The sequence below is a fragment of the Eleutherodactylus coqui genome, chromosome 2, assembly GCF_035609145.1.
Source record: "Eleutherodactylus coqui strain aEleCoq1 chromosome 2, aEleCoq1.hap1, whole genome shotgun sequence".
NCBI classification, from domain to species: domain Eukaryota; kingdom Metazoa; phylum Chordata; class Amphibia; order Anura; family Eleutherodactylidae; genus Eleutherodactylus; species Eleutherodactylus coqui.
In genome coordinates this window covers 292,447,119-292,475,109 of record NC_089838.1, presented here as the reverse complement: position 1 = coordinate 292,475,109, position 27,991 = coordinate 292,447,119, and the positions used below count along the sequence as shown (strand labels likewise).

The 27,991-nt window shown below is 47.8% G+C and overlaps 1 protein-coding gene across 1 annotated transcript; it reads left to right on the top strand.

Moving 5' to 3' along the window:
• The first annotated feature begins 5 nt into the window (after window positions 1-5).
• LOC136612697 (adhesion G protein-coupled receptor E1-like) lies at window positions 6-27,876 on the top strand. Its single transcript, XM_066593226.1, has 6 exons — window positions 6-57; window positions 10,993-11,028; window positions 13,632-13,811; window positions 19,426-19,518; window positions 21,912-22,040; window positions 27,607-27,876. The coding sequence occupies exons 1-6, from the start codon at window positions 27-29 to the stop codon at window positions 27,639-27,641; spliced, it is 504 nt and encodes a 167-aa protein (XP_066449323.1). The 5' UTR covers window positions 6-26; the 3' UTR covers window positions 27,642-27,876.
• Window positions 27,877-27,991: the final 115 nt, after the last annotated feature.

Genomic DNA, 27,991 nt, shown 5'->3' with positions numbered 1-27,991 from the left:
CTCACTTCTACACATCTCTGCTCATAATGAAGACCTCAGGAAGACTCCTGCTGTGTGGTGAGTAACTGGGATCCTGTGGTTTTTCAAACACGAGGGTGGCAAATACAGATGTAGGAGAGCTGAACCTGTGCACAGTGGGTTTCCTGCAATCCCCTATATGTTAGCAAGTTCCAAAAGGTATTCATTTCTACTGTTAGTGTAGGTTCATCAAGTATATGGGGTTAACAAATGAGTTTTTAGTCATTTTTAATGCCCAAGAGTACTATAACTTATTCCACAGAAGACATTAAGATAATGGAGTTTGGGTATGAGTCCAACCATTGCTTCATCACAGCCTTACTGGTTAGCCTGTCCAATTTGCTGACTAAGCTCTGCTCTATTAGACTGTGGTTTCCATATCTAAAACTGTTGAGGGCTAACATGGCTTAAACAGCTGTCTATAAAAAGGTAGAAATGCCTCTATATATGGTCACTATATTAACCCCTTAATGACGCGGCCATTTTTCTTTTTTCCATTTTCGTTTTTTCCTCCCCCCTTTAAAAAAATCATAACTCCTTTATTTATCCATCCACGTCGCTGTATGAGGGCTTGTTTTTTGCGGGACGAGTTGTATTTTTCAATGGTGCTATTTAAAGTACCATATAATGTACTGAAAAACTTTTAAAAAATTCTAAGTGGAGTAAAATGAAAAAAAAACGACATTTTGCCATCTTTTAGTGCGTCTTGCTTCTACGGCGCACAAATGGCAACAAAAACGACATGATAACTTTATTCTATGGGTCGGTACGATTACTACGATGCCAAACTTGTATAGGTTTTTTTTACTATACTCCTCTTTTTTTTTTTTAAAGACATAAAATTTTTTTCAATTATTTTCTGCGGTCATTTTGTGTGCGCAATAACTTTTTTATTTTTCCGTCGACGTAGTTGAGCAAGGTTTCATTTTTTGCGGGATGTCCTGTAGTTTCTGATAGTACCATTTTGGAATACATACGACTTTTTGATCGCTTTTTATTGCGTTTTTTCTGGGAGACAGGGTAACTAAAAAAATGCATTTATGGCGTTCTTCATTTTTTTTTCGGACGACGTTCACCGTGCGGGAAAAATTATGTGGTACTTTGATAGTTCGGACTTTTACGGACGCGGTGATACCAAATACATATTTTTAATTTATTATTTAGATTTTTTAATAATAGATATGGCAAAAGGGGGGTGATTTAAACTTTTACAACTTTTTTTTTTTTTTCAATAAAAAAAAACTTTATTGATTCTTTTTTTACTTTACTTTGAAGTCCCCCTGGGGGACTTTAAGATGCGATGCTTTGATCGCTCCTGCAGTATGACGTAATGCTATAGCATTACGTCATACTGCTTTTTGACAGGCAGCCTATGAAGCCACCCCACGGGGATGGCTTGATAGGCAGTCTGCTAAGGCAGCCCTGGGGCCTTTCATTAGGCCCCCGGCTGCCATGACACATGCACGGCTCTCCCGATCTCACCGCGGGGGGGCCGTGCGGGACCCCCGAACATCGTTCGGGGGATTTAAATGCCGCTGTCAGAATTGACAGCGGCATTTAAATGGTTAATAGCCGCAATCGGCCGCGCGGCCGCTCGCGGCTATTGCCCGCGCGGCCGCTCGCGGCTATTGCCCGCGGATGTCAGCTGTTATAAAAAGCTGATGCCCGCGCTGTATGAAGAGAGGTTGCCACGCAACCTCTCTTCATACATACCCCGACGCTCCATGACGTACCCGGTACGTCATTGGTCGTTAAGGGGCTAAACTAAATCCTGCTATTTGGGATGAAAAAAACTGATTCTATAAAAAACGAATCTAATTTCCTTCTATGACAGAATTATCAACTGGGTTGACCAGGGAAATGCGATTGATATAGTATATCTTGACTTTAGTAAAGCATTTGATACAGTATCTCATACCATCCTTATTGATAAAAGTATAGGATCAACAAGGCAACGGTTAGTGGATTCACAACTCGCTGAGTGATTGAATATATAATTTTTTTTTTCAGTTTATCAATATTTCTGGGATGCTTTTTGTGCGCAGTCCTCAGCATCTTTATAGGGTTATGGTCAGAACTCTGACTTGGCCATTCCAAAAGACAAATCTTTTTCAACCTTTATTTCTTATGTGTTTTGGGTCATTATTACCTTATTGTATTACCCAACATCTCTTCAGCTTAAGGTCATGGACAGGTGTAATTGCAGCCAGCCATTACAATGGTTTGATCCCTGAATGATCACAAGATGTCCAGGCCCTGAGGCAGCAACCAGCCCCAAATCGTGAAGTCCCCTCCACCTTGCTTCACAGTTGGGATGAGGTGTTAATATGTAGTGTGTTTTTTTTTTGTTAGTTTTCTCCAAACATAGTTGTCCATTTATGCCAAAAAATTCCACTTTTTGTCTCATCTGTCTGTAGAACATTTTCCTAAAACAACTAGAGATGAGCGAACGTACTCGTCCGAGCTTGATATTCGTGCGAATATCAGGGTGTTCGAGATGCTCGTTACTCGTAACGAGTACCACGCGGTGTTCCGGTTACTTTCAGTTTCCTCTCTGAGACGTTAGCACGCTTTTCTGGCCAATTGAAAGACAGGGAAGGCATTACAACTTCCCCCTGTGACGTTCAAGCCCTATACCACCCCCCTGCTGTGAGTGGCTGGGGCGATCAGATGTCACCCGAGTATAAAAATCGGCCCCTCCCGCGGCTCGGCTCAGATGCCTTGTGAGTTAGCTGAGGGACAGTGGTATCGTGCTGGAGCTGCTGTAGGGAGAGCGTTAGGAGTTAGTGTAGGCTTCAAGAACCCCAACGGTCCTTCTCAGGGCCACATCTAATAGTGTGCAGTACTGTGTTAGCACTGTAATTTTTTTTTTTTTTTTCAAAATTGGATCTGCAGAGCATTGCGCCCTGCAATAGGGACAGAAGTGGTGGTTAGGCAGGGAGAGTGTTAGCAGTGAGTGTAGGCTTCAAGAACCCCAACGGTCCTTTCTAGGGCCACATCTATCCGTGTGCAGTACTGTCCAGGCTGCTGTTAGCAGTGTTGCATATTTTTTTTTTTTTTTCTCAAAACCGGCTGTGCAGACCATTGCACCCGGCATTAATACTACAGGGATAGAATTGTGTAGGCAGGGCCAGAAGACATACATTATTCATTGAATAGACGCAGTGTGGCTTGTCCTTTGAAAAACAAGGGAAAAAATTCTATTTCGCCTGCCTCTGACAGTCCTCAGGGCTCTGGGTATGTGTGTGCTGCGTGCAGAACGTTAAAAAAAATCAGACGCAGCCAGCTACGTTTTACTGCAGGCTTGCGCCAATTTTTTTCCTGCATGGGAAATCCCTGATCTGCTGTAGCGAATAACTTTGCATCACTGCAGTTCTCTGACACATTTGCAGGGCCACAACACAGTTATTACACTTATTAGTATTCATTGAATAGACGCAGTGTGGCTTGTCCTTTGAAAAACAAGGGAAAAAATTCTATTTCGCCTGCCTCTGACAGTCCTCAGGGCTCTGGGTACGTGTGTGCTGCGTGCAGAACGTTAAAAAAAATCAGACGCAGCCAGCTACGTTTTACTGCAGGCTTGCGCCAATTTTTTTCCTGCATGGGAAATCCCTGATCTGCTGTAGCGAATAACTTTGCATCACTGCAGTTCTCTGACACATTTGCAGGGCCACAACACAGTTATTACACTTATTAGTATTCATTGAATACACGCAGTGTGGCTTGTCTTTTGAAAAACAAGGGAAAAAATTCTATTTCGCCTGCCTCTGACAGTCCTCAGGGCTCTGGGTACGTGTGTGCTGCGTGCAGAACGTTAAAAAAAATCAGACGCAGCCAGCTACGTTTTACTGCAGGCTTGCGCCAATTTTTTTCCTGCATGGGAAATCCCTGATCTGCTGTAGCGAATAACTTTGCATCACTGCAGTTCTCTGACACATTTGCAGGGCCACAACACAGTTATTAAACTTAGTAGTATTCATTGAATACACGCAGTGTGGCTTGTCCTTTTGAAAAACAAGGGAAAAAATTCTATTTCGCCTGCCTCTAACAGTCCTCAGGGCTCTGGGTACGTGTGTGCTGCGTGCAGAACGTTAAAAAAAATCAGATGCAGCCAGCTACGTTTTACTGCAGGCTTGCGCCAATTTTTTTCCTGCATGGGAAATCCGTGATCTGCTGGAGCGAATAACTTTGCATCACTGCAGTTCTCTGACACATTTGCAGGGCCACAACACAGTTATTACACTTATTAGTATTCATTGAATAGACGCAGTGTGGCTTGTCCTTTGAAAAACAAGGGAAAAAATTCTATTTCGCCTGCCTCTGACAGTCCTCAGGGCTCTGGGTACGTGTGTGCTGCGTGCAGAAACTTAAAAAAAATCAGACGCAGCCAGCTACGTTTTACTGCAGGCTTGCGCCAATTTTTTTCCTGCATGGGAAATCCCTGATCTGCTGTAGCGAATAACTTTGCATCACTGCAGTTCTCTGACACATTTGCAGGGCCACAACACAGTTATTACACTTATTAGTATTCATTGAATACACGCAGTGTGGCTTGTCTTTTGAAAAACAAGGGAAAAAATTCTATTTCGCCTGCCTCTGACAGTCCTCAGGGCTCTGGGTACGTGTGTGCTGCGTGCAGAATGTTAAAAAAAATCAGACGCAGCCAGCTACGTTTTACTGCAGGCTTGCGCCAATTTTTTTCCTGCATGGGAAATCCCTGATCTGCTGTAGCGAATAACTTTGCATCACTGCAGTTCTCTGACACATTTGCAGGGCCACAACACAGTTATTACACTTAGTTGTATTCATTGAATACACGCAGTGTGGCTTGTCCTTTGAAAAACAAGGGAAAAAATTCTATTTTGGCTGCAGGCTTGCGCCAATTTCTTTCCTGGCTTGGAAATCACTGGTAATACAGCATGCTGAGGGGTAGGGGTAGGCCTAGAGGACGTGGACGCGGCCGAGGACGCGTAGGCCCAAGTGAGGGTGTGGGCACAGGCCGAGCTCCTGATCCAGGTGTGTCGCAGCCGACTGCTGCGCGATTAGGAGAGAGGCACGTTTCTGGCGTCCCCACATTCATCGCCCAATTAATGGGTCCACGCGGGAGACCTTTATTAGAAAATGAGCAGTGTGAGCAGGTTCTGTCGTGGATGGCAGAAAGTGCTTCGAGCAAGCTATCATCCACCCAGAGTTCTGCGCCGTCCAGTGCTGCAAATCCGAATCCTCTGTCTGCTGCTCCTCCTTCCTCCCAGCCTCCTCACTCCACTACAATGACACATGCTCAGGAGCGGGAACACTCCCAGGAACTGTTCTCGGGCCCCTGCTCAGATTGGGCAGCAGTGGTTCCTCTCCCACCAGAGGAGTTTATCGTCACTGATGCACAACCATTGGAAAGTTCCCGGGGTCCGGGGGATGAGGCTGGTGACTTCCGGCAACTGTCTCAAGACCTTTCAGTGGGTGAGGAGGACGATGACGATGAGACACAGTTGTCTTGCAGTGAGGTAGTAGTAAGGGCAGTAAGTGCGAGGGAGGAGCGCACAGAGGATTCGGAGGAAGAGCAGCAGGACGATGAGGTGACTGACCCCACCTGGTGTGCAACGCCTACTCAGGACAGGTCTTCAGAGGGGGAGGCAAGGGCAGCAGCAGGGCAGGTTGCAAGAGGCAGTGCGGTGTCCAGGGGTAGAGGCAGGGCCAGACCGAATAATCCACCAACTGTTTCCCAAAGCGCACCTCGCGCCATGCCACCCTGCAGAGGCCGAGGTGCTCTAAGGTCTGGCAGTTTTTCACAGAGACGCCTGACGACCGACGAACAGTGGTGTGCAACTTTTGTCGCGCCAAGATCAGCCGGGGAGCCACCACCAACAGCCTCACCACCACCAGCATGCGCAGACATATGATGGCCAGGCACCCCACAAGGTGTGACGAAGGCCGTTCACCGCCTCCGGTTTGCACTGCTGCCTCTCCCCCTGTGCCCCAACCTGCCACTGAGATCATACCCCCCTCTCAGGACACAGGCACTACCGTCTCCTGGCCTGCACCCACACCCTCACCTCCGCTGTCCTCGGCCCCATCCACCAATGTCTCGCATCGCACAGTCCAGCCGTCGCTAGCGCAAGTGTTGGAGCGCAAGCGCAAGTACGCCGCCACGCACCCGCACGCTCAATCGTTAACCGTCAACATAGCCAAATTTATCAGCCTTGAGATGCTGCCGTATAGGGTTGTGGAAACGGAGGCTTTCAAAGCTATGATGGCGGCAGCGGCCCCGCGCTACTCAGTTCCCAGTCGCCACTACTTTTCCCGATGTGCCGTCCCAGCCCTGCACGACCACGTCTCCCGCAACATTGTACGCGCCCTCACCAATGCGGTTAGTGGCAAGGTCCACTTAACTACGGACACGTGGACAAGCACAGGCGGGCAGGGCCACTACATCTCCCTGACGGCACATTGGGTGAATTTAGTGGAGGCTGGGACAGAGTCAGAGCCTGGGACCGCTCACGTCCTACCCACCACCAGAATTGCGGGCCCCAGCTCGGTGGTATTATCTGCGGCGGTGTATGCTTCCTCCACTAAAGCACCCTCCTCCTCCTCCTCCTCCTCAACCTCTGTCTCGCAATCTATATGTGTCAGCAGCAGCAGGACGTCGCCAGCAGTCGGTGTCGCGCGACGTGGCAGCACAGCGGTGGGCAAGCGTCAGCAGGCCGTGCTGAAACTACTCCGCTTAGGAGATAGGAGGCACACGGCCCACGAACTGCTGCAGGGTCTGACAGAGCAGACCGACCGTTGGCTTGCGCCGCTGAGCCTCCAACCGGGCATGGTCGTGTGTGACAACGGCCGTAACCTGGTGGCGGCTCTGCAGCTCGGCAGCCTCACGCACGTGCCATACCTGGCCCATGTCTTTAATTTGGTGGTTCAGCGCTTTCTGAAAAGCTACCCACGCTTGTCAGACCTGCTCGTAATGGTGCGCCGGCTCTGCGCACATTTCCGCAAGTCCCACACGGACGCTGCCACCCTGCGCACCCTGCAACATCGGTTTAATCTGCCAGTGCACCGACTGCTGTGCGACGTGCCCACACGGTGGAACTCTACGCTCCACATGTTGGCTAGGCTCTATGAGCAGCGTAGAGCTATAGTGGAATACCAACTCCAACATGGGCGGCGCAGTGGGAGTCAGCCTCCTCAATTATTTTCAGAAGAGTGGGCCTGGGTGGCAGACATCTGCCAGGTCCTTCGAAACTTTGAGCAGTCTACCCAGGTGGTGAGCGGTGATGCTGCAATCATTAGCGTCACCATTCCTCTGCTATGCATCTTGAGAAGTTCCCTGCAAACCATAAAGGCAGCCGCTTTGCGCTCGGAAACAGAGCCGGGGGAAGACAGTATGTCGCTGGATAGTCAGAGCACCCTCCTGTCTATATCTCAGCGCGTTCAGGAGGAGGAGGAGGAGCATGAGGAGGATGAGGAGGAGGGGGAAGAGACAGCTTGGCCCACTGCTGACGGTACCCATGCTGCTTGCCTGTCATCATTTCAGCGTTTATGGCCTGAGGAGGAGGAGGAGGAGGAGGAGGAGGATCCTGAAAGTGATCTTCCTAGTGCGGACAGCCATGTGTTGCGTACAGGTACCCTGGCACACATGGCTGACTTCATGTTAGGATGCCTTTCTCGTGACCCTCGCGTTACACGCATTCTGGCCACTACGGATTACTGGGTGTACACACTGCTCGACCCACGCTATAAGGAGAACCTTCCCACTCTCATTCCCGAAGAGGAAAGGGGTTCGAGAGTGTTGCTATACCACAGGACCCTGGCGGACAAGCTGATGGTAAAATTCCCATCCGACAGCGCTAGTGGCAGAAGGCGCAGTTCCGAGGGCCAGGTAGCAGGGGAGGTGCGGAGATCGAGCAGCATGTACAGCCCAGGCAGTGCAACAGTCTTTAAGGGCCTGGACAGCTTTATGCCTCCCCAGCAAGACTGTGTCACCGCTCCCCAGTCAAGGCTAAGTCGGCGGGAGCACTGTAAAAGCATGGTGAGGGAGTACGTAGCCGATCGCACGACCGTCCTCCGTGACGCCTCTGCCACCTACAACTACTGGGTGTCGAAGCTGGACACGTGGCCTGAACTAGCGCTGTATGCCCTGGAGGTGCTTGCTTGTCCTGCGGCTAGCGTCTTGTCGGAAAGGGTGTTTAGTGCGGCTGGGGGAATCATCACAGATAAGCATACCCGCCTGTCAACCGACAGTGCCGACAGGCTAACACTCATCAAGATGAACAAAGCCTGGATTTCTCCAGACTTCTCTTCTCCACCAGCGGACAGCAGCGATACGTAAGCAATACGTAGGCTGCACCCGCGGATGGAAGCTACGTTCTCTCTCACCATCCAAAACGGGGACATTTCTGCTTCATCAATCTGTGTATAATATTCCTGCTCCTCCTCCTGAAACCTCACGTAATCACGCTGAACGGGCAATTTTTCTTAGGGCCACAAGGCTCACTCATCTAATTTGTCTAAACAATTTTTATATGTTTCAATGCTCTTAAAAGCGTTGAAACTTTAACTTGAACCAATTTTTAGTTAAACTGGGCTGCCTCCAGGCCTAGTTACCACTTAAGCCACATTAACCAAAGCGATTAATGGGTTTCACCTGCCATCTTGGTTGGGCATGGCCAATTTTTACTGAGGTACATAGTACTGTTGGTACACCAATGTTTTGGGGCCCTCACCTACAGTGTAATCATAGCAATTTGTATGTTCTTCGCCTGGACTCATGGTACAGAAGTGTGTGCGGGGTTGGCCTACACTTTAGCTACATAAATGTAACTTGGGCCTTGGCTATACTGCAGCTACTGAAATGGAACTAAGACTACGCTCCCACTATACTGCTGCTTCGGAATTGTTCCTGGGGCCTGTGTAGGCTGCTACAATGACTTAAATGGAACTAAGACTATGCTCCTCCTATACTGCTGCTTCGGAATTGTTCCTGGGGCCTGTGTAGGCTGCTACAATGACTTAAATGGAACTAAGACTGTGCTCCCCCTATAATGCTGCTAGTGATATGTTAGTGGGGCCTGTCGCTAATGCTACGGCTGAAATGTTACTAATTCTGGGCTCTGCCTATACCGCTGCTAATGGTATGTCTCTGGGGTGTGGAAACAGAGGCTTCCCAAAGACATGATGGCGGCGAGGCCATTTCCCACCAACGCTGTTACTGTTAAGGTGCATATAACCACGGACACGTGGAGAGGACACGTAGTGCCTCCAAAACATCCTCCGCCACGGCCCACTTAATCCTGGCCACATTCCGAAAACCAACAAAATAAAACCGCGCTACTAGGTCCGCAGTCACCACCACATTACCACCAACGCGGTTACTGTTAAGGTACATATTACCAGTCTGACTGGGGCATGCAGTGTTGGCCGGAGCCCACCTGCATTAAGCACGACATTACTACCTCAGCTGTGTTGGGCAATGCAATGGGATATTTCTATGTACCGCCGGTGGGTTCCAGGGAGCCACCCATGCTGTGGGTCCACAGGGAATTATAAATGCATCTGTTTCCACTTGTAAAGAACCCCAGTCTGACTGGGGCATGCAGTGTGGGCCGAAGCCCACCTGCATTAAGCACGACATTACTACCTCAGCTGTGTTGGGCAATTCAATGGGATATTTCTATGTACCGCCGGTGGCTTCCTGGCACCCACCCATGCTGTGGGTCCACAGGGAATTATAAATGCATCCGTTTCCACTTGTAAAGAACCCCAGTCAGACTGGGGCATGCAGTGTGGGCCGAAGCCCACCTGCATTAAGCACGACATTACTACCTCAGCTGTGTTGGGCAATGCAATGGGATATTTTTGTGTATTGCCGGTGGGTTCCAGGGAGCCACCCATGCTGTAGGTGCACACGGAGTTTAACCTACATGTTTCCACTTGTAAAGAACCCCAGTCTGACTGGGGCATGCAGTGTGGGCCGAAGCCCACCTGCATTAAGCACGACATTACTACCTCAGCTGTGTTGGGCAATGCAATGGGATATTTTTGTGTATCGCCGGTGGGTTCCAGGGAGCCACCCATGCTGTCGGTCGACAGGGACTTAACAATAGGGAGTTGGACATGCCTGTGTCTATGAATTAAAAAGCCCGGTCTGACTGGGGCATGCAGAGACACCTTGACAGAATGAATAGTGTGTGGCACATAGGTTCCCCATTGCTATGCCCACGTGTGCAGCTCCAGATGGAGGTGGCACAGGATTGGATTTCTCATTGCTTCTGTACAGCATTGTGGGCTATCGCCCCGCCCCTTTTAAAGAGGGTCGCTGCCTAGCCGTGCCAACCCTCTGCAGTGTGTGCCTGCGGTTCCTCCTCATGGCAGACGCACTTCTAAATAGACATGAGTGTGTCGTGGCATGAGGGCAGCTGAAGGCTGCGCAGGGACAATTTGGTGTGCGCTGTGGGGGGGAGGGGGGGCGGTTGGGCAGCATGTAACCCAGGAGAAGTGGCAGTGGAGTGTCATGCAGGCAGTGATTGTGCTTTGTTGGAGGTAGTGTGGTGCTTAGCAAAGGTATGCCATGCTAATGAGGCCTTTTCAGAAGTAAAAGTTTTTGGGAGGGGGGGGCCCACTCTTGCCGCTATTGTGGCTTAATAGTGGGACCTGGGAACTTGAGATGCAGCCCAACATGTAGCCCCTCGCCTGCCCTATCCGTTGCTGTGTCGTTCCCATCACTTTCTTGAATTGCCCAGATTTTCACACAAGGAAACCTTAGCGAGCATCGTCGAAATACAAAAATGCTCGGGTCGCCCATTGACTTCAATGGGGTTCGTTACTCGAAACGAACCCTCGAGCATCGCGAAAAGTTCGTCCCGAGTAACGAGCACCCGAGCATTTTGGTGCTCGCTCATCTCTAAAAACAACCCTTAATTGGCAAAATCTGTTAATGTGCTTGCTGACCCATGAAACCCATGTAATAGATTATTTCTTCCTCAGGCCTTTGCGTCTTCTTGAGCTGCTGTACAGTCAGAGGTAAGTCACTAGGGAAATCAGACTAAGACTACACAGGCAAATCGCACAACCAAAAATGACTTGTCGCAAGCGAGTTGTAGTCGCACACTGTTTACGCAAATGAATTTGTCCAATTTGCAGGGAATAAATCAACATAATAGTAATTTAGTCTTAATACAAATGTCCATGGTATACCCAATAATGCTTATGGTATACCCAATAGTGCCCATGGTGTGATATTGGAAATGTAGGTCCATGAAGTCGAAATACCCAAGACTTCTGCAAGGAATGTAAGAGAGTCCAGAATAAAGACAGAAAAAAGAAACCTCTACTATAGTCAGATCTGCTGTATGAACATAGCCCACCACTGCCAGGTGCATTAGCGTCCGACAGCCATACCAGCGAAGTGATAGTCATTAAAGTGAATGGAGTTGGAGGGGCCAGAGATTGCTTGCAGCCACCTCCTTCCATTCACTGCAAATGGGCAAACATTAAGCCACTCCAGTTTATATGACTTGACAGTAGCTTGGGTTTTAGTTATGCTGAAAACCAAGGAACTCTGGCAAGTGAGCGATTTGTTGCTCGGTGCCCTGTTGGCGGCCGCATGTACACGGGCAACTAGCAACTGAATTTGCTGTTTTCAGCGGCAGTATGGGTAATTATCCTGTGTAAATATGCTTTAGGCAATTTGATGGGTTACACCTGAATGATGTTTTTCTTAAATATACCTACATCGCCGTCTCCATTTACATTAGTGTGGGAGGAGGTCATATAGAAGCAGGGTGGGGGAGATGCGTAATATACAATCGGTGTATATATGTGGGAGAAGATATTATAAAGGCTAGCTATACTGTATATCTTATGGGGCTTATTTACGCATACAGTCTAAAAGTTAGACTATGGAAACGTAGACTAGGCAGTATTAGGCCCAATGTTCACAGGCAAAGTTGAATTACAGACGATCCACAATTCAAGCCACCCATAAAGAGACCTGGTTGTCCACAGCTGTTTGTAAAAAAAAAATTGGTATCATCTTATCCTTATTGAACGTACTATCCTGCATGCCAAAAACATACGAAAAAACAAAGGGAAAAGGCTTATTTTGTTCATGTTACATCCCAAAAAAACGCAGTAAAAGTGTTTAAAAAAAGCCCTATGTAACCCAAAAGGGCACCAGTAAAAACTACAGCTCATCTCACAAAAAACAAGCCCTCACAGAGCTCCGTCTATGGAAAAATAAAAAATAGTTATAGGACCTTGAATCCAAAAAAATTAAAATTGCAAGAAAGTGTTTTTATTGTGCAGAAGTAGAAAAATCTAAAAATTAAATAAACAGTTTTGGTATCATTGTATCGCACCGGCCCACAGAAAAAATGGTCATTTAGGTCACTTTCACATGGGCTACAAAATCGTGCAATTTTTATGTTGATGCAACAGCGCTACAAAATGCACATTTGTAAAACCCATGCTTTTCAATGGGTTCCTTCCCATTAGCAATATTGTTGCTAATAAAAAAAAAAATCGCGGCATTCTCTATCTTTCTGCGATTTTCGTGCGATGCAATAAATTTAACATTAGAAACTCCTATTAACTTTCTGTTGATAAAATCACGGGTCGCAGCGACACAAAGTGGGATTTCTCACAAGAAAAAGCATCCCTGATGCTACAAAATCTCGTCTACAAAGCTACAATATTGCAGCAATTTTGTAGCGCTGATATCGCTGTTGCCAGTTATGCTGCATGAATAACACAGTACGAAAAAAAAACCAAATGGCAGAATTGATGATTTTTTTTTATTCTCCCTGCCCTCCAAAGAAAATTTTAGAAAAGTTTTACAATACATTATATGTGCTGAAAATAATGCCAATAAAAACTACAGTCGCCACACAAAAAACAAGCCCTCATACGGCCGTGTCAACGGCAAAATAAAGTTATGACTTTTAAAAATTGGAGAGACAAATCCCCCCAAAATTGTTGCCTTCTTATGGCCAAAGCAGGTTAGACTGTCTATTCTACGTTTAGACCACCTTTTAGTTGGTTTAATTTATGCCAAAAATTTTACAAAAATTTGGGTGCAATTTAGGCCACTCACCCTTTTAATAAAGGAATGCCGCTCAGTCAGACACACACACACAAAAAAAAAGGGTCTAAGGGCTTATTCAGACGACCCTATATCAGCTGGGTTTTCACGCAGAGCCGATATAAGGTGTCCTTGTCTGCGGGGGGGGGGGGGAACGGAAGAGCTAGGAGCAGGAACTGAGCTACCGCCCCTATCCCGCCCCTCACCACTATTTGCAATCGGAGGGGCGGGGCAGGTGCGGAGATAAGTGCCAGTACTTAGCATCGCCCCGTCTCACCCCCTCCTATTGCAAATAGTGGCGAGGGGCGGAGAGGGGGCGGGAGCTCAGTTCCTGCTCCTGGCTCTTCCATCCTCCCCCCCTGCAGACAAGCACACCGTATATCGGCTCGGCGTGAAAACCGAGCCAATATACGGTCGTCTGAATAAGCCCTAAAACACATAGTAAATGTGGCATAATGCAGGTCTCAAGGTTTAATGGTGCAATTTGCAAATAAGCTCCAATTTACTTCCTATTGTTAACTCTTCGTTGTATGCTCTTTACTAGGAATTCGTTATCTGCCTCCTGAAGCCGCTAATTTTCCTAAGTGTGATCCATCTCTGGATGAATGTCCAGCTAATGCCTCCTGCGAGGAAACAATCGAGGGCTTCCACTGTGCATGTGACCACAACTTCTTCAACGTCAAGGAGAAGATGTCCATCACTTACCCGGGTGGAGAGTGTCTTGGTAATGGGCGCCGTCTTACCCTGTGCCTTGTGTTATTACGTATGCACTGAATTAGGATGTGTCCAAGGTCCAATTATTGTGCAGCAAATGTACATAAATATCAAAACCAAAACCCCAGGTGGACTGCGCACGAGATCCGCTGTCAGGCGCAGTACAATTTCGCTGCCATACACAGTGATAGGGCTGCTCACTGGCAGCTCCACAGCGATAAAACGCTGTGTGACCCACACAACGTTTTACGCTAACAGCCATGCGAGCCCAGCCTTAGGCCCCCTGCACACGGACGGAAATTCCGCAGCGGGATTTCCCACAGAATTTCCACCTGAGCCCACTGCCATAGGATTGTATTAGATAATGCAATCCTATGCACACAGCCGCGATTTGGCCGCGTGAAACTGTGCGGAAAACAAACTGCAGCATGTTTTATTTCTGTGTGGGTCTCGCAGAGATCCGCACAGAAATATCAGTAGTGACGGGCCGGCTCCGCCCTGCACATGCGCCGGCTGGCCAGCAGCCGCCATATAGTGCAGAGAGAAGTCGCCAGGAGCGGGTGAGCCGCAGGTCTCTGCAGGGGCACGGGTCCGCATCTTGCCGCGAGAATTCTCGCAGAGGGATCCGACCCGGCCGCCTGCAGGCGGCCTTAGGGTGACTACCCACTACGTTTTTTTTCCCGCTGTAATTTTAACATTAGAAAGTCCCATAGACATCTGAAAAAAAAACCACCCAGCGAAATTGCAGCGAGAAGACAACGGTAGTGGGTAGTCGCCCTGAGGCTGTGTTCATGTTTTTTGTTGCATTTCTGAACCATAATTAAAAAAAACACATTAAAAAGCTGTATGCGGTATTCAAAAACCACATACATTTTTAAGAAACTGCATAGACTATAAGAAAAGGCATGTTGGTTTAACCCCTTAAGGCTGCAGGGCAAACAGTTATGTCCTGCGGCTTCAGGGTTTGTATGAAGGGAGATCGCTGGATGATTACGCTCCCTACAATGTGGGTGCTGGTTGTTTCTTACAGCTGACACCTGCCTGTAAGAGCTCCGATAAGCCGCACTGCTCATCAGAGCTGTTAACCCTTTAAATGCCGCTGTCCATTGTGACAGCAGTATTTAAGTGCCCCGACTGATGTTTGGGGGTCCCGTATGCCTGTATGGCCGTATTGAATTCAATGAATGGCTGAGCGCTGCCTCTTATTGGCTGAGCGCTGTGACCAATCACAGGCAGCGCTCAGCTGTCATTCATTGAATAGCTGAGCGCTGTCTGTGATTGGCTTAGCACTCAGCCAATCAGACCAGCACTTTCAAGAGGCTAAAAATCCACATGGAGTTTTTTGTTGTTGTTGTTTTTTTGTGTTCAGTTATATACAGGAGATACCGAGGTTATACCAGCATGGTCTGGTCCATATCACTATACACAGGGAGATGTACATCTACTCTACATATAGTGATACTAGTAATTATTAGGAAATATTTCTGTAGGAAATCAGAAGGGCTGTCACAGTGCAAAGGGATCAGCCCTATTCTTATGTGTACAAGGAAAGACTAGAAGCAATGGGATGAAACTGAAAGGGAGGAGACACAGATTAGATATTAGAAAAAACTTTCTGACAGCGAGGGTGATCAATGAGTGGAACAGGTTACCACGGGAGGTGGTGAGTTCTCCTTCAATGGAAGTGTTCAAACAATGGCTGGACAAATATCTGTCTGGGATGATTTACTGATCCTGCTGAGCAGAGGGTTGGATCAGATGACCCTAGAGGTCCTTTCCAACTCTAACATTCTAGGATTCTATGAAATTATAATAGCAGCTCTGCTAGATGTACATCACACACAGCTCTACTACATACATTCTTCATCCGATATAAGAGGGATTACAAGCAGCACAGCACTCGGGATGAAGGACCTGTGATGACGTCACCATCATGCTCTGCCACTGATTACATGACAGTGATGTCACCACAGGTCCTACATCCCGAGTGAGTTACATGCTTCACCCTTAATCACATGTTAGTGACATCATCCCTGTGTAGATTATGGGCAGACTACATCCCCTACAAACCCCCAATGGTTTTAGTTGCTATGGAATACTAACAAACACCTAGCTGGACAGCAGCCATGTGCTTACAAGACCTGTCATGACATCACCATCATGTGATCAGGGGCAGAGCATGTAACTCCCTCACTGAGGATGAAGGACCTTTGACCTCACAGTCATGTGATCAAGGGCTTAGCATGTACGTCGCTCACAAACCTACTCACACTCACAGGCGGACAGTTCGTTGTTAGTAGTTTAACGAAGCATGCTGGTGTAACCCGGGTATCTATTATATATTATCATTAAATACAGGATATATAACTTATACCAGCTGTACTTATATAATATATGCATATATATGTACTGCTATACATATAAGATTACAAGCGGTACATACCTGGTTTTACCGCATGTACTGCTCCTTTGCTCTCACTTTCGCTTTGAGTGCATCCCTGACTGGACCAATCACATGGCTGGCAGTGCACTGACTGGCTGCCGCTGTGACCAATCACAACTGCAGCCTTTCAGTGGAAGAGACAGCCGCATGCCGGGGGAGTCTACAGCCTGTAATGGTCTGTCGACTTCCCAGGTAACAGTTCCTTCCCTCCCTGGCTGCCACCCACATCCATTTGCTAAGGAGACGCAATTACAACCCCTAGCGGTACGCCGGTGCCTATGCTATTTAGACCAAGTATTATTTGGTCTATTCTGCTCTCACTTTTTACTCCTATTTTCTGACATTCAGCTTCATAAATGTGTTAGAAACCTCCAACACACAGAGGCCACGCCCACATTCGTAAGAGGAAAAAATTGGCAGAGACCTTCAAAACTTCTCTTTTTTTTTTTTAGCACGAATCATTTGAAAATATTATGCCACAAATCTGATGGAGAAGGCTTCATAAATAAGCCCCGATGACTCCGTACCATCTCTATTAGCAGTCAGTGCCCCCATAACAGGACCTGTCACAGTATGTGTATTAGTTACATTACAGGACATTATTGATGATCCCTGAACATTCCCAACAGTAGCCGATACCACCATAACATTCCCACTAACATGTAGTGCCCCCATAACGGTGAGCCATAAAGTCAACATACATACAGCACCCTGTGCTGCTTTCTCCTCCTTCCCTAGCAGTAAGATACACGTGAACGACCAATCGCAAGTCCACATATGACTTTTTTATCAGTGTCTTTCAACATTGCAGAAAGTTCTTCTTTAGGGCTTCTTCACATGAGTGTATACTAGAGATGAGCGAGCACCAAAATGCTCGAGTGATCGTTACTCGAGTCGAACTTTTAGTGATGCTCGAGAGTTCGTTTCGAGTAACGAACCCCATTGAAGTCAATGGGTGACTCGAGCATTTTTGTGTATGACTGGTGCTCCGCTAAGGTTTTCATTTGTGAAAATCTTAGCAAATCACCAAAGTCATGTAAAAAACACAGAAATGGATAGGGCAGGCGAGGAGCAACAGGCAGGGCTGCATTTCGGGCTCCGAGGTCTCACTATTAAGCCACAATAGTGGCAAGAGTGAGACACCCCCCCCCCCCCGCACTGTCAGCATAACGATCGTTCTCCTCTGCCACAGCTGTAACAGCTGTGGCAGAGCAGAACGATGTTAGCCCATTGAATTCAATGGAGACGGCAATACAGCTGGCTCCATTGAAAGCAATGGGCTGCCGGCAAGCGCGGGATGAATTTTCGGGAAGGGCTTAAAAATATTAGCCCTTACCTGAAGATCATCCTAAAATGTGTAAAAAGTAAAAAAAAAATATACTCACTTTGTCCCGGCAGAACGATGTTAGCCCATTGAATTCAATGGAGTCGGCAATACAGCCAGCTCCATTGAAAGCAATGGGCTGCCGGCGAGCGCGGGATGAATTTTCGGGAAGGGCTTAAAAATATAAGCCCTTACCTGAAAATCATCCTAAAATGTGTAAAAATAAAAAAAAATGTATACTCACCTTACCGCTGCAGCCGGAGTTCAGCCGCGTCTGGCCGGCAGTTCTCCTGAACTGCTTTCTGCTTTCTCTCAGAGCTGCCTCTGATTGGTCCCTGCGCTGAGCCAATCAGAGGCAGCTCTCACTCACCCATTCATGAATTCATGAATGGGTGAGTGAGAGCTGCCTCTGATTGGTGAGGCTGTGACCAATCAGAGGCAGCTCATTCAGCAGGCGGGGATTTTAAATCCCCACCTGCTGAATACTACAGAAAGCAGTTCAGGAGAACTGCCGGCCAGACGCGGCTGAACTCCGGCTGCAGCGGAAAGGTCAGTATACATTTTTTTTTTTATTTTTACACATTTTAGGATGATTTTCAGGTAAGGGCTTATATTTTTAAGCCCTTCCCGAAAATTTATCCCGCGCTCGCCGGCAGCCCATTGCTTTCAATGGAGCTGGCTGTATTGCCGACTCCATTGAATTCAATGGGCTAACATCATTCTGCTGGGACAAGGTGAGTATATTTTTTTTTTTTACTTTTTACACATTTCTGGATGAATTGCAGGGAAGGGCTTATATATTTAAGCCCTTCCCGAAAATTCATCCTGAGATCGCCGGCAGCCCATTGCTTTCAATGGAGCCGGCTGTATTGCCGGCTCCATTAAATTCAATGGTCAGTGCTCGTTTAATCGAGACGAGTGCCGCGTGGTGCTCGTCTCGAGTAACGAGCATCTCGAGCACCCCAATACTCGAACGAGCATCAAGCTCGGACGAGTATGCTCGCTCATCTCTAGTGTATACGCATTTGCGTGTGCCTCAGTGCTGCGTTTTTGCGAAACAAACAATTTTTTTGCGCAAATCTGCATATTTTGCTGTCCTTTTTCCGCCTGCATGGCATGATCATTTGCGCGCAGTGTATCGCGCATCTCCTTGCACATTGCATTTGCGCACCCCTTATTGACTTCTATGTATATCCTTAGTGCAAAAATGCTGCATTTTTGTTTTAACATAACTGAAATGCGTGTGCAAAATACCGAAGTGTGAACGAACTCATTGAAATCGACGGGTTCCATTCTCTGCGAATTGCATACGAAATACGCACTTTACACCAAAAGATTATCCATTGAATGAGTGATGTCAGCGTTCGCTCATGCAGCCTATTTATACAACCAGATACATTATTGGCTCATTCATACAAGGAATCATTCAGTCATTCACATTCGCTGTGTAAGTGACTGACGACGACTGAACGATCGGTAGTTACACTGAACGATAAGTGAACGCGGCGACGATGGTTTTTATGCTATAGACGAACAAGAAGTGAATGATTATCATTTGTCATTCAGTCGTTGGCTGCGTTTACACTCAATGGTTATCCTTCACTTTCGCTCGTCTGAATATCGTTCCGTGTAAAAGGGCCTTTCCAGATAAAATAGGAGGAACAGGCATCATAGAGACATTTGACCATGTTGAATTCGGCTCTGTCCTCCTATTCAGATGACCTGCATTATACAGTCTCTTGTGGAGCTTTCCTATATAAAGATGTGGGTCAAAAAGCCATCCCCTTTAAGGGGAAAATGATCTTCATTCCTGTCACATTCTGCATGTCTCACCGATCCTTATGCTTTATCCTCCAGAACTTTGTAGTAGAAGAGAGAACACCTCCCCATGTGCCTGCAGACGTGGATCTGTCCTTAGGGTCAATGAAAATGGACTCTATGTATGTATAGGTAAGTATCCAGCCAGAAGGTGACTATAAGTTTGTACAATAAGTCTAAGAATCTCTTAGATCGGGTACAACAATGAAGCACATTACAAGCCTCCAACACGGCCCAATATGGGATTTCCAATATTTTCGACAAAATCTTAATTCTTTGATAAAAAGCCCCTCTGTCCAGTTCAGCTGATCTACGGAGTTCTTAGCCCTTAGTGGTTTTATGCCTTTTGCATAACATCTCGCTTATTTAACTTGTAACTACTTCTTTGATAGTTGGACGGCCCTTTTATGTTACAAGGGTCCCAGACAACAAGCCCATCACAGGGCAAGTTGCTGCTGTGACCCCCAAATAATTTGTGAAGAGCCGTGCAGTAGGTACTTATTGTCCCTGCAGCACCACCGCAGGTGAAATTCGGTATTACAAAGTTCCTTCACCATGATGTTGGGTCCTCCAAAGGGATAGGTCACTTTATAGCTGCTCTAATAGATGAGTGTCCTGAATAAGCCCCATCTACTAACTCAGAATTTCCTAATAGGGTAATTGCATGGAATGGTGTAGACTAAAAAACTGGGAAAATGGCGCATCCCTTTGAAGAACATACACAAATATCGTCAGATTAATTTCTCCATTTTTATTGATAATGGCTTAAAAAAGCATTTCAATGCAAAACAATTCTTCTTCAGTAGTTACTATACATACAAATAGCATGGGAAGGCGGGGGACAACATGAATTGAGGTACAGATAATCACGTGTTTTAGAGAATGATAATACAAATTATAAAACATTTATAAATGGCGCATAGTAGTAATATGGCCCGCTAATGTATGAGAATAGCAGCACGAGTAGTATCGATGGGGCACAATAATGGTGGATAACAGAGTATTGGAAGAAAAAATAAATAATAACACATAATTGATAAAAACAGATTCAACGTATAAAAGAAACCAAGTGAATTCCGACAGCAAGGAAATCTACAATATACTTAAACCTCAAATAGACAGTAAAAATAGGACATAAAACATAAATAAAAGGCAGTTCATGGGTATTCAGAAGGCATCTTTAATAGTATGTTAAAGATAAATAGACACAAATGTAAAAAAGGACCTTGGGCAGAAACGGTAATAAAAAATGGAAAAAATGAGAGCTGCCAGGTGAACGGTTTGGAGTTGGGGCAGATGTGATGAATGGTCCTAATGGTAATGTAGTGGTCTGGAAGCTTGGTTCACAGATTATGTATGGAAGTTCTTGGATAGATTTGTCCCACTGGTGCGGCATAAAGGAAGTGCATGTAATACTTAGTCAATAAGAATGTGGCGGGGGTAGGGGGCAGGTAGCGGGTGGCAGTGTAAAGAAAGCTGAGGGTACTTATAGCTGTTGGAGTCAGATCAGGTGCAGGAGGTGTGTGCAGGAGAAATTGCTGAGGTAGGAACTGCAGTAGCGGGGTGGAGGATTTAAGCTGTTGTATGCGCAGGAAGGAGGAGTGCATGCGCAGGAAGGAGGAGTGCATGCGCTGTCCACCGAATCGGGGGGAGAGGAGGAGTGTGGTATCCCAACACTGTCAGACCGCACATGCATGTGGAATTAGAGCTGTCAAAGGCTGCTGAACATCAGCGAGTTAGGAGATGACTGTTAGTGTAGAAACAAAGTGCTGCCTGCAGCTGTGGTACCATGGAGGGGGGCTGTTTCAACAGATCTATGTAATAGATCATTGGAAGAGGGTAAAATAAGGCTACCAAACTGCAGGCAACGCTCAGTACCCTTCATCAAAAGGTCGCGCCCTATTCCTAGTATTTCAGTTCACACCACTCCATGCTGTACACGTCTACCTACCTTGCTATTCCACCTTCAAGACATCCAACTAGGACACGGATAAACGTATTCGGACTTCCCCTCACCTGCACTGGAATAACTCTACTCCCGTTTTTACTATGTCTGATCATCTAATAGGGTAATTAAAATAGGTTTTCTAAACCAGACAGTCTTTTCAAAGAGGACCTGTTATCTCTACTGATGTCTGTTTTAGTAAATACCTGCATTCCCTATGAAAAAAGAATTCTGTGGCATCTTGTCTTAGAGCTCTGTGTTGTGCCGTTCCTTTGCTGTTCCTCCCAAAAACTTATTACTAAACTGGCAACTGGGTGTTACCATTCCCTTTATGAAAATGGGCGTATCTCTTCACTATCTGACAATTGTCATAGTGTGTACCCCTTCCACCTGGTACACCCACTTTTCAATTTTATTTAAGAATTTCTCAGAGAAACTGCACAAATTTAAGTCCAAGTAGGGTTTTCTTCTGCTGGAGTTTTTGGAACCAGAATCTGGTATTGTGTCAGAATCTGGTACTGTAGTGGGTCAGTCCAAATTTTAAACAGTCCATAATTCGTTTTCTCATGTTTTTTTGCAGATAAATGTAGGAATAACTCAGACTGTCCTTCTGAAGCCACTTGTACTGCGGGAAGATGCTATTGTAAAATTTGTAAACCCCAAGGAAACAGCTGCATTACTTTGGTGAAAATGGATGATGTTTGTCCAGGTAACCAGCTGTATCATGATCTCATATCAATGGAATTTTCTAGAATTATCAATTGATGGCTTGTCCTTAGAATAACCTATTATCACACGATCAGTGGAGGTCTGACACCAAGGGTCCCAACTAGAGATGAGCGAGCATACTCGTCTGAGCTTGATGCTCGTTCGAGTATTAGGGTGTTCGAGATACTCGTTATTCGAGACGAGCACCACGCAGCACTCGAGTCAATAACATTTACTTCCCTGAAAAGTTAGCGCCATTTTCTGGCCAATAGACATGCAGGGAAGGCATTACAGCTTCCTCCTGTGAAGTTCCAGCCCTATCCCACCCCCCTGCAGTGAGTGGCTGGCTAGATCAAGTGACCGCCGAGTATATAAAGTGGGCCCTCCCGCGGCTCGCCACAGACACACACTGGCAGAGATTAGGGAGAGTGCTGCTGCTGCTGCTATAGGGAGAGTGTTAGCGTCTAGAAGAACCCCAACGGTCCTTCTTAGGGCCACAGCTCACCTAGTGCACTACTGTTGTGGCTGCTGGGAGCAGTTTTGCACAATTTTTTTTCTTTTTTATCGGGTGTGCAGGCTATAGCGTTCTCAGGCTGCAGTCTGTACTATGTAGTATAGGGGAAGTATTGGTGAGGCAGGGACAGTGGTAGTGTGGAATCCTGTCTAGAAGAACCCCAACGGTCCTTTTTAGGGCTACCTGTGACCATGTGCATTTAACTCTGTGGCTGCTGGGAGTTGTAGTACCTCAGTATTGCACAGCTAGGCATGCTTGCAGCCTTCTGTTACGTTTTTTTCTGGGTGCAGTTTGTGTAACGTAAGCGCTGTCTGCCTCCAACTGCACGTCAAGAAACCACCAATTTTTTACACCGCTCTGTGTTTGCCGTCAGCTGCCCGCACAGTGTACGGTGACAGACACCCATAGAGGGAGAGTCCAATACATGCTCTATAGCCTGCATTGCATTGAAAAAAATATATTTTAAAAGATAAATCCTTCTTACGCCTACCTGTGACCTAGTGCATTTCACTGCGTGGCCTGTGGGACTTGAGGTGCATCACAACTGAATATTGCACAGCAAGGCCTGCGTGCAGCCTTCCGTTTAATTTATTTCTGGGTGCAGTTTGCGAACCGTAAGCGCTGTCTGCCTCCAACTGCACGTCAAGAAACCACCAATTTTTTACAACGCTGTTTGCCGTCAGCTGCCCGCACAGTGTACGGTGCCAGACACCCATAGAGGGAGAGTCCGATACACGCTCTATAGCCTGCATTGCTTTGAAAAAAAAAAAATTTAAAAAAATAAATCCTTCTTACGCCTACCTGTGACTCAGTGCATTTCACTGCGTGGCCTGTGGAACTTGAGGTGCATCACGATTGCACATTGCACAGCTAGGCCTGCTTGCAGCCTTCCTTATAATTTATATCTGGCTTCATTTTGCGTTATATAACCGCTGGCAGCCACCAACTGCGCGGCAATAATTCACAACATTTTTTACACCGCTCAGTGTCTGCGCGATTTTTAATCCACCATGCTGAGGGGTAGGGGTAGGGGTAGAGGACGTGGACGCGGTCGAGGACGTGGAGTTCCACGTGAAGGTGTGGGCATAGGCCGAGTTCCTGGTCCTGGTGAATCGCAGCCGGCTGCTGCGGGATTAAGAGAGAGGAAAGTTTCTGGGTTCCCCAGCTTCATATCACAATTTTTGGGTCCACGTCGTAGACCTTTATTAAAAAACGAGCAGTGTGAGCAGGTCCTGTCGTGGATGGCAGAAAGTGCATCCAGCAATGTATCGACCACCCAGTCTTCTACGCCGTCCACTGCTGCAGCTCTGAATCCTCTTGCTGCTGTTCCTCCTTCCTCCCAGCCCCCTCACTCCATGAAAATGACACATTCTGATGAGCAGGCAGACTCCCAGGAACTGTTCTTGGGCCCCTGCCCTGATTTGGAAAAAAAGGGTTCCTCTCCCACCTGAGGAGTTTGTCGTGACTGATGCCCAACCTTTGGAAAGTTCCCGAGGTCCGGGTGATGAGGCTGGGGACTTCCAGCACCTGTCTCAAGAGCTCTCAGTGGGTGAGGAGGACGATGGCGATGAGACACAGTTGTCTATCAGTGAGGCAGTAGTAAGGGCAGTAAGTCCAAGGGAGGAGCGCACAGAGGATTCGGAGGAAGAGCCGCTGGACGATGAGGTGACTGACCCCACCTGGTTTGATAAGCCAACTGAGGACAGATCTTCAGAGGGGGAGGCAATTGCAGCTGCAGGACAGGTTGGAAGAGGCAGTGGGGTGGCCAGGGGTAAGGGCAGGGCCAGAGCGAATAATCCCCCAGCTGTTTCCCAAAGCACCCCCTCGTGCCAAGCCACCGTGCAGAGGCCAAGGTGCTCAAAGGTGTGGCAGTTTTTCACTGAGAGTGTGGACGACCAACGAACAGTGGTGTGCAACCTTTGTCGCGCCAAGATCAGCCGGGGAGCCACCACTACCAGTCTCACCCCCACCAGCATGCGCAGGCATATGATGGCCAAGCACCCCACAAGGTGGGACGAAGGCCGTTCACTGCCTTCGGGTTGCACCACTGCCTCTCCCCCTGTGCCCCAACCTGCCACTGAGATCCAACCCACCTCTCAGGACACAGGCACTACCGTCTCCTGGCCTGCACCCACACCCTCACCTCTGCTGTTCTCGGCCCCATCCACCAATGTCTCTCAGCGCACTGTCCAGCAGTCGCTAGCACAAGCGTTGGAGCGTAAGCGCAAATATGCCGCCACGCACCCACACGGTCAAGCTTTAAATGTCCACATTGCCAAACTGATCAGCCTGGAGATGCTCCCGTACAGGCTTGTGGAAACGGAGACTTTCAAAAACATGATGGCGGCGGCCCGGCGCTACTCGGTCCCCAGTCGCCACTATTTTTCCCGGTGTGCCGTCCCAGCTCTGCACGACCACATCTCCCGCAACATTGTACGCACCCTCACCAATGCGGTTATTGGCAAGGTCCACTTAATAATGGACACATGGACAACCACAGGCATGCAGGGCCACTATATCTCCCTGACGGCACATTGGGTGAATTTAGTGGAGGCTGGGACAGAGTCAGAGCCTGGGACCGCTCACGTCCTACTAACCCCCAGAATTACGGGCCCCAGCTCGGTGGTGGTATCTACGGTGGTGTATGCCACCTCCACTAAACCTTCCTCCTCCTCCTCCTACGCAACCTCTACCTCGCAATCAAGATGTGTCAGCAGCAGCACGTCGCCAGCAGTCGGTGTCGCGCGGCACGGCAGCACAGCGGTGGGCAAGCATCAGCAGGCCGTGCTGAAACTAATCAGCTTAGGAGAGAAGAGGCACACGGACCACGAACTGTTGCATGGTCTGACAGAGCTGACCGACTGCTGGCTTTCGCCGCTGAGCCTCCAACCGGGCATGGTCGTGTGTGACAATGGCCGTAACCTGGTGGCGGCTCTGCAGCTCGGCAGCCTCACGCACGTGCCATGCCTGGCCCACGTCTTTAATTTGGTGGTTCAGCGGTTTCTGAAAAGCTACCCACACTTGTCAGACCTCCACGGCAAGGTGCGCCGGGTCAGCGCACATTTCCGCAACTCCAACACGGACGCTGCCACCCTGCAGACCCTGCAACATCGGTTTAATCTGCCAGTGCACTGACTGCTTTGCAACGTGCCCACACGGTGGAACTCTACGCTGCACATGTTGGCCAGGCTGTATGAGCAGCGTAGAGCTATAGTGGAATACCAACTCCAACATGGGTGGCGTAGTGGGAGTCAGCCTCCTCAATTCTTTACAGAAGAGTGGCCCTGGATGGCAGATATCTGCCAGGTCCTGAAAACTTTGAAGAGTCTACCCAGATGGTGAGCGGCGATGCTGCAATCATTAGCATCATCATTCCTCTGCTATGCCTGTTGAGAAGTTCCCTGCAAAGCATAAAGGCTTACGCTTTGCTGTCGGAAACGGAGGCGGGGGAAGACAGTATGTCGCTGGATAGTCAGGGCACGCTCATGTCTATATCTCAGTGCGTTGAGGAGGAGGAGGAGGAGGAGGAGGAGGAGGGGGAAGAGACAGCTGGGCCCACTGCAGAGGGTACCCATGCTCCTTGCCTCTCATCCGTTCAGCATGTATGGCCTGTGGAGGAGGAGGATCCTGAAAGTGATCTTCCTAGTGAGGACAGCGATGTGTTGTGTACAGGTACCCTGGCACACATGGCTGAATTCATGTTAGGATGCCTTTCTCGTGACCCTCGCGTTACACGCATTCTGGCCACTACGGATTACTGGGTGTACAGCGCTAATGAGACATTCACAGATACGCTAGCATTGGCGTCCGCAGTAGGCCCGTGGTTGCTGAGGTTTTGTGCAGAGGCCTATGTCCTGGGTGCAGTGAAAGTCCGCTTCCTGCCTACGATTGCTGAAGCTGTGGGCCAAGGCCTATGTCGTCGGCACGGTGCAAGCCTGTCATGTTTGGCCGCTCTGATTTATTTATTGTTCATGTCTTGAGTTGCCTAGGACCCACCTATGCTGTTGGTGCACACTTAGTTCCCATCGCGGTGTTTGACCTGTGTGGCACAAAGACACTGACTGACTTGGGTAGGGGGCAGAGTGCAGATGGCTTTCCCCTTGCAGTGTCAATTTGAGCTCTGCGACACCTAGACAAAATGAATACTGTGTGGGCACATGGATTCCCCATTGCTATGTAACTCATGCCCACGTTTGCAGCTCCTGACGGAGATGGCACAAGATTGGAATGAAGATTGAACGTCAATTTCTCATCGATTCTCTACAGCATTGTGGGCATCGCCCCACCCCTTTTAAAGAGGGTCACTTCCTGGCCCTGCCAATCCTCTGCAGTGTGTGCCTCCGGTTCCTCCTCATGGCAGACGCACTTAGAAATAGACATGAGGGTGGTGTGGCTATGGGGCCAGCGTGTGGCATGAGGGCAGCTGAAGGCTGCGCAGGGACACTTTTGTGTGCGCTGCGGACGCAGGGTCGTGCGGGGGAGGTTGGGCAGCATGTAACCCAGGAGAAGAGGCAGCGGTGTGTCCCGCAGGCAGTGCTTGTGCTTGGTTGGAAGTAGTGTGGTGCTTAGCTAAGGTGTGCCTTGCTAATGAGGGTTTGTCCGAAGTAAAAATTGTTAGGGGGGGGGGCACTCTTGCCGCTATTGTGGCTTAATAGTGAGACCTGGGTACCTGAGATGCAGCCCAGCATATTGCCCCTCGCCTGCCCTATCCGTATCTGTGTTGTTTTCATCACTTTTGTAGGTTTTGAAGATTTGCACAAATGAAAACCTTAGCGAGCATCGGCAATATACAAAAATGCTTGAGTCGCCCATTGACTTCAATGGGGTTCGTTACTCGAAACGAACCCTCGAGCATCGCGGAAAGCTCGACTCGAGCAACGAGCACCCGAGCATTTTGGTGCTCGCTCATCTCTAGTCCCAACCGATCAGCGATACAATGGGGCCACATTGTTCGGTACAGATTTGCAGCCTATTTGTTCTGCTGAACTGGGTTTGACCACTACTGATCATAAAGCAAAAATTTAAGCTCACTTTCTTAAAACCTTTTCATTAGACCCAAGTATCACCACTAATCCATTGCTGAAATGAAATGTGAACATAGGAGACACAGAAGCCTATCCGTGAAAAGTAGAGCTGCAAAATGAAAACCTATGTTTGCATGAAGGACTTCCAGTCTCCAGATTCCAGTGATCAACCGACTTGTTGAAGACATTTAAACATATCCTGTTATAAAACAAGATATCAATGTTATTCGTACTTTATGTATCCATGCCACATATAGTCCTTATATAACCTCTTTTATAATTTCATAGCCTCAGGCCAGTTTCACATCTGCGCTGGAACCTCCGGCTGGAGGTTCAGTCAGAGATGCTGCTCAAAATACCGGAGGGAAAAGTGCTGCATGCAGTGCTTTTTCTTTCATCCAAAAGTTGGGCAGA

Bases quoted from the DNA above. Each gene is read 5' to 3' on its own strand.
- LOC136612697 (XM_066593226.1), top strand. From the start codon at position 27: ATGAAGACCTCAGGAAGACTCCTGCTGTGTG. The intron at 11,029-13,631 runs GTAAGTCACTAG...GCTCTTTACTAG, and splicing joins GAGCTGCTGTACAGTCAGAG to GAATTCGTTATCTGCCTCCT. The intron at 13,812-19,425 runs GTAATGGGCGCC...TTTATCCTCCAG, and splicing joins CCCGGGTGGAGAGTGTCTTG to AACTTTGTAGTAGAAGAGAG.